The sequence below is a fragment of the Sesamum indicum genome, linkage group LG3 (assembly GCF_026168435.1).
Source record: "Sesamum indicum cultivar Baizhima isolate 11 linkage group LG3, ASM2616843v1, whole genome shotgun sequence".
Lineage (NCBI taxonomy): Eukaryota > Viridiplantae > Streptophyta > Magnoliopsida > Lamiales > Pedaliaceae > Sesamum > Sesamum indicum.
In genome coordinates, this window is record NC_142659.1 from 29,527,119 (window position 1) to 29,540,157 (window position 13,039).

General features: G+C 32.6%; 2 protein-coding genes across 3 annotated transcripts; both read left to right on the plus strand.

Annotated features, from left to right (window-relative positions):
• The first annotated feature begins 1,281 nt into the window (after positions 1–1,281).
• On the plus strand, positions 1,282–5,453 carry LOC105159218 (NEDD8-conjugating enzyme Ubc12). Of its 2 annotated transcripts, none has more exons than XM_011076202.3 (6): positions 1,282–1,512; positions 3,336–3,449; positions 4,410–4,518; positions 4,670–4,748; positions 4,864–4,980; positions 5,059–5,453. In XM_011076202.3, the coding sequence occupies exons 2-6, from the start codon at positions 3,341–3,343 to the stop codon at positions 5,215–5,217; spliced, it is 573 nt and encodes a 190-aa protein (XP_011074504.1). In that variant the 5' UTR covers positions 1,282–1,512; positions 3,336–3,340; the 3' UTR covers positions 5,218–5,453. The 2 variants fall into 2 exon arrangements, with proteins under 2 accessions (XP_011074504.1, XP_011074505.1); XM_011076203.3 differs by lacking the exon at positions 1,282–1,512 and adding an exon at positions 1,526–1,656.
• Positions 5,454–7,685: 2,232 nt separating this feature from the next.
• LOC105159220 (protein BRASSINAZOLE-RESISTANT 1) lies at positions 7,686–9,956 on the plus strand. The gene is made up of 2 exons (XM_011076205.3): positions 7,686–8,184; positions 8,815–9,956. Exons 1-2 carry the CDS (start codon positions 7,891–7,893, stop codon positions 9,505–9,507), a joined length of 987 nt encoding a protein of 328 aa, XP_011074507.1. The 5' UTR covers positions 7,686–7,890; the 3' UTR covers positions 9,508–9,956.
• Positions 9,957–13,039: the final 3,083 nt, after the last annotated feature.

Consider the following 13,039-nt stretch of genomic DNA (forward strand, 5'->3'; position numbering starts at 1 on the left):
AAATTTATCTTAAATTATAATTTATATATTAGTATTTTTTATTATAAATAAAAAAAAGAGGATAACCAGTAATAATTAATATGAAATATTTTGTAATTTTTAAAATTTATTAATTATTCATTAATATGAAAATTTTTAAAGATTAAAAAGTGCAGTGTAGTAAAATTTAACTAAAATTAAAATTTGCATGAAAAAAGGACTATATGGGGGTTATAGTGCTATTTCTCAAAATATTACTTTGATACCCTATCTAAATTTCAATAATTACAAGAATACCCTTTGAGAACATTATCGTTCACAAAAAATTAGATAAATATATGATCAAATCAATGGGGATATTTGGGGTTTTTAAGGGTATTTTTGACTGACATCAACTTTTTTTTTGGAGCTTGAAAATGGGAGAGGGGGTGTCGGTATAATGATTTTAACGTTTCTGATATATGCATGTTTAAATATGCTAAAGTAAAGGATGATTAGTGTAATTTTACTAAAAATTAAGACGTGTAAATATAATTATCCCTATAATTAATTGAATCCAGCCAAATCTAATTTAATTTATACAATATTAGACATAAGTATCTTGCATAAAAAAACCACTCTACATACTAATAAATAATTTCACGTCCTCTAATTACACTTATTATATAATTAATTAAATCTTAAATGACTATTTAAAGGGATAATTACACCCTCCTTCCTGAATATTTTATGTAATTACATGTAATTTTTTATAATTTACTTCTGTTTAATAAATAAGTCATTTCATTAGTCAAGCTTCACTAAATTGTCGATATTAATAAAAAAACTTGATTGAAAATTATTATTTATCATTGATTGACTTATTACTGACTTATTGTAGGTCAACACATGTGAGGATGTATAAAGATAATTTGGTTTATAAAAAGATTTATTTGATCTACAATAAGTCATTATTAAGTCAATTAGGGGTAAATATAAATTTGTCATCCAATTTTTGGTTTAATGTCAGCAAATTTAGAGATTTTTTACTAACGAATGAACTTATTTAATTTATTAGACGAAAATAAATATTAGAGACGTTAAATGTAATTTTCTAATTATGTTTAATTAAGAATACTTATTTATCTTTAATGTGCTAAATTTTTTTAATTACATTGTTTAATTGTAAAAATAGATTATAACGGGATAATAAAAGAAATGGCACCTCCCATATTTATATGACTAAAATTATAATTTTTTCAAATAAATAATCAAGAATTAAATTATTACTAGCAAAAATAGAGAAAGGAAAAAGGAGAATTAAAAATTGATTAAATATTATGTTAATTTGGTTTTGATCCATTAATAATTTAGAAGATAGAAATTGAGGGAAAAGGGAATAGTTTCCCAAAAGTAGACTCGCTTTCAGCGTCCTTCCTCAGATTCTCTCTCTTTCTCTCTTTCTGTTGATATATTCTGTTATCGCTTCTCTACGTACCTCTGATCCCAAACTGGAAACGGCCTTGTTTTCTGAGAGGCATTTCATCGAAACAGGTGCAGTTTCAATTACACAGCGAGTCTATTGTTATTTCTGCATGATACGTAATTTTGGATGTATACGTACTGCATGGATGCGCAGATGTAGCTCCGTATATTGGCGCTATTGAGATCGTGCAATTGTTGGCTCAATTTCTTTGTGTACTGCGTCTGTCCCTATTTAATCTTGTTTTTTTGTGCTGCTATATTTTGAGATTTTTGTTTGGCTTAATTGTTGTTATTTCCCTCATTCTTCTGTGGTATGTTTGACATAAAGGGCGCTTTTTCAGGAACTTTTATCTCGTAAAGGTATTGTCTGATGTTTATACAGTTCTGTATTCAGGAACATGTTGAATGGGGGCTGAATATATGTACTGGACGTAGTGACGTAGTGTTTGTCACCAAACTTACTTTACATCTGAAAGTATTTTTCCTGGGTTTTTCTAGGGTATTTTGGCTCATTCACGTGCATGTCTGAGTATGATGTATAGTTCCACATTCAGCATTGATGCAATGTGAGAGGAGCTATAAATTGACATCGGTAGCATTTGCAGATAAATGGTTGACTTGTACACTCTCTTGGATTGGACTATGATCTACTTCTAGCTTTGAAATGAGCTATACGACTTTATATTTGAAATTTAACTTGACATTGCAATATTTTCATGTTCACACCCAAAAAAAGAGAGAAAAGAAAGGAGGTTATATATTTCCATTGCAATTGAAATATGAATAATGTTCACAAACTCCTATTGTTTTCTCCCATTTCTGTCCAGCAAATGAATCTCTATGGACGTTGTACGCATATGTTGAATGACAATTTTTTGATAAAGGGCTGAACAAGCTTGATTGGTTCATCAACAGAGGTCAAGAGTCAGCGGTTATCTGTGAGGATAATGTGAAAGACAAAAATATAAACCCAGAGAAACAAAAGATTACATGTTCTCGATCAGCTTCTCCTTTATCTTTCAAGAACTCCTGCTTCTAACACAGGAACACCCTATGCATACACCCGTCCATTATTACTTCAGTTAAAAGCCATGTTTTGGATTTGAATCTCACATAGGTTTAATCTCTTAGCAGCCAACAAGCGATGGCTAGAAGTAGTGCCATTATGGTCATTGAATGAGATTCATGTTTAAAGAAGTGAATTGACTGAGTGGTTACTTGTTGATTTTATTGTTCAGAATTGGTATCTCTTTTTCTTACACTGAACCCCTTTCTTTCTCTTAATCTTTTATACCCATGCCTTTTATGCTTTCATCATAGTTCTGTCATTGTTATAACTGTCGAGGACATGGTAATAGTTAATATAGAAAATTGAGTTTCTTAAAGCTATGAGCAGATTTTACCCCTCACCTGTCAACCTTAATCGCAAGACTAAAATCACAATTTCTTAAACTAATATGTATACTGCTAAACACTTCCATTTTAGTTGTGGTAACAAAATACAATTACATTTTCTGGTAAAGGAAATTCAGTTATTTCTTCTATAAAGCTGCTTTAGGGAAGATCCAGCTTGTCTTTCAATTTTTTTACCCTTATTTTAAGTATCAATTTCCTACAAGAATTGTTCTTATTCGCTGTAAAAAAGGAATCTTCCCTGCCAACATGAAGATGTTGCAGCTGCTTCTGTAGACAAGCTTTTGTAAATGGGTATAGTAATGTTTAAGATTGATTTCTGAATTTGTTCTGCATAGATAACACAAGTGCTCACTAAAAGAACCTGCTTAATCTGTTAAAATCTTAACTATTTTGTATCTTATCCTCTACCATAAGGTGATTGCATATGCTTCTTCAAAATTTGTTTAGTTATTCTATTTTCTGTGTTACATATATAGGCACCATGATTAAGTTGTTTAAAGTAAAGGAAAAGCAGAAAGAACTAGCTGAAACTGCTGCTGGGGAGCCTCCAGTCAAAAAGCAAACTGCTGGACATTTACGTCTTATCAGAGGTTTATTTCTTCACTAATGACTGTTAAGTCTCCAATGCAATGCACATCAAATATTCCTTTTATGTTTATTGCATGCCACCTTTCGTATTCTAATATTTCTGATGATAAATATATGAAACTGCATCTTGGAAACTTCCTCATGCTGTTTGAATACATTCTCTGTACTTATTGACCATTTATGACATTTTGAACTGTTAAAATTGTATTCAACTTGATACTTGGAAGCTACTTTCTCATGATGTGGTAGAGTAGAAACTTCCAATTTACATTTTTCCTCCAGTGAAATTGCCGTCAGAATATTTGTATCTGTGAACGATAGATACATAAAATAATTTCTTACTATCACCTTATATTAGAAAGAAGTGCAGTACAGGTCATATCTTGCAAATAGATTTTCAGATGTCCCTATGTTATACAATGAAGAAGGTTTGCTTAGTTTTCTAGTGTATTAGATGCACATTGTTAATACATAAATGATCTAATCCTAGACACAAATTTGTTAAGTCCCTTGAAGGCCCTCAACTCTCTTCCTTGCTTTGATTTTATATGGTCACCTAGCCGCTGAATTTGTTAATAGTCTGATGGATGTGCAGTCATAACTTGGTAAATCAGAGTACTTTTTCGTTAACTCAGATGACAAAGAAACAAGATTATGATGCTATGGGAAAATGAATCGATGTTAAAGTTTGGCGTTTATGGGGAGAACCTACTAGATCAATCTTGTACCTAGGATGGCTTTCTCATAGCAAAATTTGTTAGTCAAAGTGGGCCTGTGCGATGAAGAAGAGAAGCAATATCAGGACTTTAACACAAATACTTCTGTCGTTGAGGACATCTCTTCCACATCTTGGTTCTTTGATGTGCTACAAGCTGTTACGCCACTTCTTCATCTTTCTGGCACTTAAGCCTTTTAATCCCAATAGCAATTTTAACTAAATTCTTCCACTGTTGCTCATGTAGATATAAGTGAATTAAATCTGCCAAAAAGATGTACCATAAAATTCCCTAATGGCCAGGATGATGTTATGCACTTTGAAGTAACCATCTGTCCTGATGAAGGATATTATGAGTAAGTAAATATTTCTAAGCTCTGTTATCACTCGGGAGCCAAATTATTGCAATTAATATTCACATGCCAGCCTTTTGGGGATGGCATGTTGCATTCCTTTATGATTCTGTTACTTTGTCCAATGTACGTCACATTAGTGCCTTGTGTTCAGGCATGGGGCTTTTGTTTTCTCTTTTCAAGCTTCTCCACTCTATCCCCATGAACCACCTAAGGTTAAATGCAAGACAAAGGTAAAATGAAGTCTGATATTTCCATCTGGAGCTGCAGAATTACTAACTAATGCATTGAAAATTCCTGTTTATCTTTGACTATTCAGAGCTTGTTTCAATCGATCTGCTTTTGTAGGTCTACCATCCGAACATCGACTTAGAGGGAAATGTCTGCCTAAACATTTTACGAGAAGACTGGAAACCTGTGCTAAATGTAAACACAATCATTTACGGGCTATATCACCTTTTTACGGTAATCGTATCCCTCCTTTGCTCAAAATTCCGTTCTGGTGACTTTATAGTTCTCTAACCTCAGCGTCTTTACATGCAGGAACCAAATCACGAGGATCCTCTCAACTATGAGGCTGCTGCAGTGTTGAGAGAGAACCCGAAATTGTTTGAAAGTAATGTTAGGAGGGCTGTGAGTGGTGACCTTGTGGACGGCACTTGGTATCCTAGCGCCTATTGTCCCTACACCGATGAAGAATGAATCAGTTGCCAACTTACTCGAAGTTGGGGTTCAAAAATCTGTACATTTTAGATGCTCCTCTCTATCTGCAGTCTTTCTGCTTCAAATTTGAGACTGCAGGAACTGGGAAGTAGATAGCTGCTCATATCCTACTATAGCATAATAATTGATTTTCAGTTTAGACATTGTTGAAGATAATTAAGGTTAAATCTCCTGTTTTGAAGAAAATGATGAGATTGCTGTTGATTCTTGTTTAGCTTGTTAACTTCTTGTTTTTGCCTTCATATATCATTATTAGTTCACAATAGGTGCATTTTATGATACGCCTTAATTTCGAGTTTCTTTTTATAGTAATTCCAAACTTATATTATGTCAAAATAATATATTTAGAATTCTAGGGAGGTATTCTCTGATGATCGAGATTGTTTGGATAAGAATTTTCTAAATTCAAACTTATATTATTGCAATATAAAATGGTTGAAGATTTTATGAAGGCATTCTTGACTTTAGCCTAGTATTCATACCTCTTTTATGCAGGTGGAATGAATTTTTATACAACAAAAAAACCCTTCCGTTTGTATTTTTGTTCAAAGACAATTATAATTATTTGTGACCCTACTTGAATCGAATTTGTGAAAATGCCCACATGTTTCAAAATAAAAAAGCGCGTTTATGGATACGATGAATGTTTTTTCCTTGGATGCTTGATCTGTACTCGCAAATTATGTTTCAAAAACCAAGAGTATGCCTATGCCACCGTATTTATTAATCTGTCAACAGAATTCAAGTAGCAGAAGTGAAAGGCATATACACACACATATATATATATATATCAATAAGTCCACGTGGCAAGACACCATTGGTTCGTTGACCAGTTCAATAATCGAGGAGACAACTCTGGCCCCATTCTGCCAGAAAACCACAAGGGAGAAATTTTGTCCTAAAACTTCTTTTGCACGAACATGATGATATATAGACTAAGATATTGTAGCAGCTTTTCCTTTTTTCTTCCCCATCCTTTTCTCCTCATACGGTTTTCATCAAATGACTTCAAATTAAATTTAAAAATAAAAATTTAGGAACTCAAATTTTATTTATCTATATTAATATAAAATAAAAAATCATACATCAATTTTTTATTGTGCTGATATATTTAATTATTTTATTTTTGTTTTTTTATATATGATATATAGATTTATATATTTCTATTTATAAAAATATTTTAATATATAAAAAAATATTTATTATATAAACATTAAAAAATCGATAATTAGTAATTAAAAAAGTCCAAGAAAATTCTATAGTTAATTTCTTAATTCTAAAATCTTCAATTCAAATGAACCATTAAAAAATTCTCTCAATCCCAAAACATATATGCATATATATATATATATATATATATATTATTTTCAAGCATAAACAACGTTTACTAGCACCCCTAATATCAACTTTTTAAATTATCAAAAATATTTTTATGTACTTTTAACTATCTCTACTAAAAGTCTTCTTTTCATTTATATGGTGTGTATTTTCTATCTATATTGATATGAAAATTTGGTTCCTACTACTTTTTTTTGAGTTGATAATATTCTAAATTAGTTTTGTTTTATTTATTATTTATTTGTTTATTTTTTAAATATAATATATTAATTAATTTATTTTATTTTTATTTATTATATATTTTAAAAAATATATAATTATTTACTATATGCATTTAAAGACGATGTTCTACAACGAGTAATGTTCTAAAAAATATATATACAGTAAAACCTCTATAAATTAATAACCTTGGGACCATGAAATTTTATTAATTTATAGAGATATTAATTTATCGATAAATTAATATTTTATTAATTAAAAGAGAGACCTTTTAAATTCAACAAATTTAGTACATATGTATTGAAAATAAATGAATTCATATATATTTTATTGATTATATTCATGCATCAATCAATTTTTTATAACTAATTAAATATATTCATGTATAATATCAATTTATTGTATACAATTAACTATTATATTCATAGACACATGTATCAATTCATTGAAATTAAATATACATGTTTACAGTAATTCGTTGCACTTAAATAACTATTATAACCAATTAAATATATTCATGCATGATGAATGAAACATATATTACATAAATCTCTAGAGGATAATAAAATAATTTATAACACCCAACCATGTCTCATCATCTAAAAGGCATAACAAAATCATCCATGAATGATCAAATGCGTAAAGCATTACAGACTTCATATTTTAGTAAATTACCTTAATATTTATGAATTATTAATTTAGAGTTTTAATGGGACCTAATATTTATAAAGAAATTTTCTAAAAAATTATTATTTTATTATCTTATCGAATTTGATGATTTTTTACAAAGGCCCAAGTCGGGACCGGAAGATTTTAGAGAGTTTATTAATTTATAAAGTATTAATTTATAGAGGTTTTACTGTATATGCACATTATATTATAATATAAACAGAAGCAGGCACAGAGACACCTGTAGAAGGGCACAACAGATTCCTCTACACTTGGGAGAGGAGGTGAAGCTCATTCATAAGTAAATACTGCACACCCTGCAACGCAATATACGCTACTGAAACTTCTCTCTCTCTGTCTCTCCCTCAATTATATATACGCACATAGGCAAAAAGATAGTATTTTTAGACAGGAAAATCCAAGAAAATGATGTGGGAAGCTGGAGGATCAACAGCATCATCGTCAGCAGCTGGAGGAGCCGGTGGAAGCGGGAGCGGGGATGGTGGCGGAGCTGGGAGGAGGAAGCCATCTTGGAGGGAGAGGGAGAACAACAGGAGGAGGGAGAGGCGGAGGAGAGCTATAGCTGCCAAGATTTATGCAGGTTTAAGGGCGCAGGGTAATTACAATTTGCCTAAGCACTGTGACAACAATGAAGTCTTGAAAGCTCTCTGTGCTGAGGCTGGTTGGGTTGTTGAGCCTGATGGGACTACTTATCGCAAGGTGGTTATATCTTATTCTCTTTCAATTTTCCTCTGCTTTCAACTTCTGCTGTTGTCTTAGTTGGATCTTCCCTGTCATGGTTTGCTGAGTTGTTTTAATGGTTTTTTTCTTGAATTAGTTTAGATCTATTGATTTGAGATGTGGGTTTGCCGTATTTGGATCAAGATTGCTGTTTTATGTTCTGTTTTTTTTTTCCCCAAGATTTGTAGGCTTTGTTTTGTGTCAAAAGGGCTTTCTTTCTCATCTTCTTTCACTACTTTCTAGTTACTTTTGCCCTTCTCTCCCTCTCCTTGTCCCCTTCTTCTTTGGAAGAGTCAAGAGCTATTGATCTACTTCTCCAATTGCTTTCACTATATGTGCTATTGGAGTTTCTGGAAGCTCAGTTTTAGCATAAAAGGTTTTTTGCAGAAGGGAAAGAGGAAAAATAAGAGGTTCCTTCTTCAATGACATTTGTTTGGTAAATTGTGGTCATTTAAATGATGTTTGGTTATAAACATTTCCATTCTCTTATGCTGAGGTTCAACTGCTTAAATTTCTTCAGTTGTCTACCTATCATTTTACCTATAGTGTTTGTGTAAATTTTTCTTGGATTTTAATTTGACAGAGGCATTCATTCAATTTATGATGTAGGGATGCAAGCCAATCCCAATGGAAATAGGAGGCACTTCGACTAATATTACCCCGAGCTCTTCCAGAAATCCAAGCCCACCATCTTCCTATTTTGCCAGTCCAATTCCTTCATATCAACCAAGTCCATCATCCTCTTCCTTCCCCAGTCCGTCCCGTCATGATGGCAATGGGCCGCCACACCCATTCGGTTTCCTCCTTAACTCGATCCCTTCGTCTCTCCCACCTCTCCGGATATCTAATAGTGCCCCTGTTACCCCACCTCTCTCGTCCCCAACAAGACTTCCCAAGCAAACTTTTAACTTGGAGACACTTGCCAAAGAATCCATGTTTGCCTTGAATATCCCTTTCTTTGCTGCTTCTGCCCCAGCAAGCCCGACTCGTGTTCAGCGTTTTACACCAGCTACTATACCAGAATGTGATGAGTCTGACACGTCTACCGTTGATTCGGGCCGGTGGATGAACTTCCAAGCCTATGCAAATGCAGCCAACATGGTTCCAACTTCTCCGACTTTTAATCTTGTGAAACCTGTTGCTCAGCTTGTTCCATCAAAGGATGCACCGGTGGATAAGGGCAAAGGTACAGAATTTGACTTTGAGAATATGGCCGTGAAGCCATGGGAAGGGGAGAGAATTCATGAGGTCGGAATGGATGATCTTGAGCTCACACTAGGTAGTGGGAACACTCGTGTTTGATTCACTGATCCAAACCTTTACAGATATGCTGTGCGTTTGTGGATTTAGCTACATGCCAAAGCACCGGTTTTCTAGAGAAGTACCAAAATTTCTGTTGAAAGGATATTGAGATAGAAGTCGGTCCATCACTGATTTTGGAGCTTGAATCAATTTCTGTTTTTAGGTCGGATCATTTATTTATTCAGTTGTTTTGTTACCTTCTTTTTTTCTTTTTCGATTTTTCACTTTTTTAGTTGTTGTTGGCCCCATTTTAAATTGTTTTGGGGTCTATTTACAAGCATTACATGTAGATATTTCTTCATTTTTTATTCCCATTGTGATCAAGAAGATTATGTTCTTGATTACTCTAGACGAGTGGGAGTTTATCCGCATGTGAGCTATTCAATGTTTCTTCTTCATTGAAGATTATCTTATTTAATATTAATTATACTACTTTTCTTACAGTTCAACTTCAATGCCATGGTTTATCTACAGATTATTGTCAATTCACCATCTGCTATAACCCTGTTTTTATAAGTGTTATTTAACATTTCTTCAGAGAATTTTGTATCACAGGGAACTAATTTTTATCATACTGCTTGACTACCGTCCTTTCAGACCATCGTTCCAGGTATGAATGAAACAGCTCTTCGCATTTCTTGATATTCTTGGTAGCATACAAAAGTTTTTGTAGTTGATTCCAATGTCTATTTTATGAGCAGTACACATGATGAATGATTCAGACTGAATTATTTGTAGTGACTGGTCCCAGGCAAGCTGGACATTGTAATAATGCATAATGTATACGTTGTTAATTATGAAATGAAACAATAATGTTCAATTAGAATGAAGAGTGTGTACATGATTAATTAGGAAATTGGCTTTTTAGAAACCAGAAGATCACTTTCTTTCTCTCTCTCTCTCTCTCTCTCTCTTTTCTGGTTTGTGTGTGTGTGTGTGTGTTTGTGGGCAGGACAGATAATTTTAAGTTATCCAGCCTTGGGGCATTAATGTGTTGTTATTACATGTAGTGGTTGATGAATGATGATCCCTTTGGTCTACCTGTCCTGGAAAGATATGGATGCATTATTACTCCATACTCATGATGTAAGTTTGTGGTCAATTCACAACAAATTACCATTTCAATTAGCCACAGCAAAAAAGATTGATGAATATGGGCCATCCTATTCTAAAAACTTCACTATGGTCAAGAATTGAGTCAAAATTTTACTGAAATTACAGAAGGAGCAGTCTTGAATCCTCTATTTTAAGTACATATTTTATCTGAAATATTTATATATCCTCTGGGGTTTATGAATAAGATGAAAAAGAGAGAGAAATCTTTAATTTGGTGCATAGTCACATATGAAATTTTAATGTAAGTCGATCTGATCATATTTGAACTAATCACATGAACATCAAGAAACGAGGTTTAGGAACGTCGTCTGATAGATGGATGGGTCGTGTTTGAATGGGCAGTGAGGAACAACGTTCGGGTTTCAGGCGGACACGACTCGTTATATCCAGTATGTTTCCTCCACAGCACCACTTGTCTGTCTAGTTCATAGAGGAGCTGGGGTGGGGTGTTTGGAGATTCTTTGCTGAATCCATTGTATTTGAAGTATGTTTGGAGATGATCATTTTGCTCTCACTCCCACTTCCATAATTCAATACCCAGCTCTTTGTTTGGCCCTACACAAACACAACAGGAGCCTCTCTGCATCTTCAGGAGCTTTAATGTTAGATTAAGTGCACTTCGACTCCTTCTGAAAATATGAAATTATATTTTTTTTCAAAAAAAATTAAAACTACACTTGCCTCCTTCCAAAGTTACATGTGACTTTCTTTTTTTAAGGTTTGGATTGAAAATGCTGACATCAACAAAAAAAAATTACATAAATTTTCAATTTTACTTCTTATTTAACATATGTATTTATATTTTTGCATTAATAAGAGGATAATATAATATATAGCAAAGTTAACATTATTATATTCGTTTTTCTTTTGAGTACAAAATTATTACATGAAAATGTTAAATTAGAGATAAAATTTAACATGTGCATATTTCTTTTTGCTAATGTCGATATTTCATTTAAATTATAATAAAAGAGAGTCAGGTGTAAACAATGAATTTAATTTTTTAAAGAGGCGTAAATATAATTTTGAATTTTATTGTTTAAAAAAAATAATTTCACATTTTCAAATATGGTTAAACAAAATTAGTACTTAATTTTACTAGTTTAATTTCCTTAACTCTGATTAATTAATTTCTAGCCTGGAAAAAACGAACAAGCCAAAGTTCAGGACACTTGAGAACGAGAGTTCAATGTACAACCCAAAATACTATCTCCAGTCCTAACCCACATGGCTAATCAATTCTAAACTACAACGTCCCTTTTAAAATTTATTATAATTATAAGTACACTCTTTATTATTTAAAAAATTATATATAGTGTCATTTACGTTGATTGCTAACAAATAAATCATTCTATTAATTAAAATTTATCGAATTTATTATTATTATAAATTTGTTTGATTCAAATTCACTCCGGTCCTCTATGTAAAATTCCCTCCAAAAACAAAATAGAGGCGAAAGATACCAAAGTGGTCTTGTATCAGACTGCCTGTCTTCTTGTAGTCGGATCCCCAAGTTTTTGGAATGTTCCAAACTCTACTTGAGCATCCAAATCTGGGTCAATACCAGCAAAAACATCTCTGAACAAGGTTCTAGCACCATGCCAAAAATAGATATACCTAGCTCTTTTTTCTATGGATAAAAAAAGGATCTAATTGGTAGAAGAAGCACCGTAAAGATCAATTAGCGAGGTTTGGGGCCAATACAATAATAACTGCGTACTTATGTCATGATGGTAGATATACTTATCCCATGATGTGAGATACAAATTAGGAATCCACTTTTGTAATAGAGTCGATCCACTAAAGTCTTGAGCAGCGGTGTAGGATCAGATCCCAAAGATAGTAAGTCTTTTTTTCTTAGAAAGGAAAGTCTTTTTCAAAGATTCTATATAAATTTTTATAGATAGCGGCGTTTTGATACCACCAGGAACAGGAAAACAAAATTGCAAGGAATCCAAAAAATGGAAAAATTGGATCTATGTTCAACGGATCACACCTAGCAAGAAAAAGTATTTTGTTTTGGTTCGGCCTGTCGTCACATATGAAATAACGGACGGTATAACTTTAGCAACGCTTTTCCCCCCGGATCTGTTGCAGGAAAGGGATAATGTGCAACTTCGAGTTGTCAATTATATCCTTTATGGAAATGGTAAACCAATTCGAGGAATTTCTGATACTAATATTCAATTAGTTCGGACTTGTTTAGTATTGAATTGGGATCCAGACAAAAAAAGTTCTTCTAGTCAAGAAGCCCGTGCTTCCTTTGTTGAAATAAGGGCAAATATTGAAATATAAATAGAACATATTTAAATAAATAATAATCCTATTTTATTTGGGGTTAAAATGACAATTAAGAAATAGGATTTTCGGGATAAGAAATAAACTAAACAAACAAACCATGGATAAATCCAAGCGA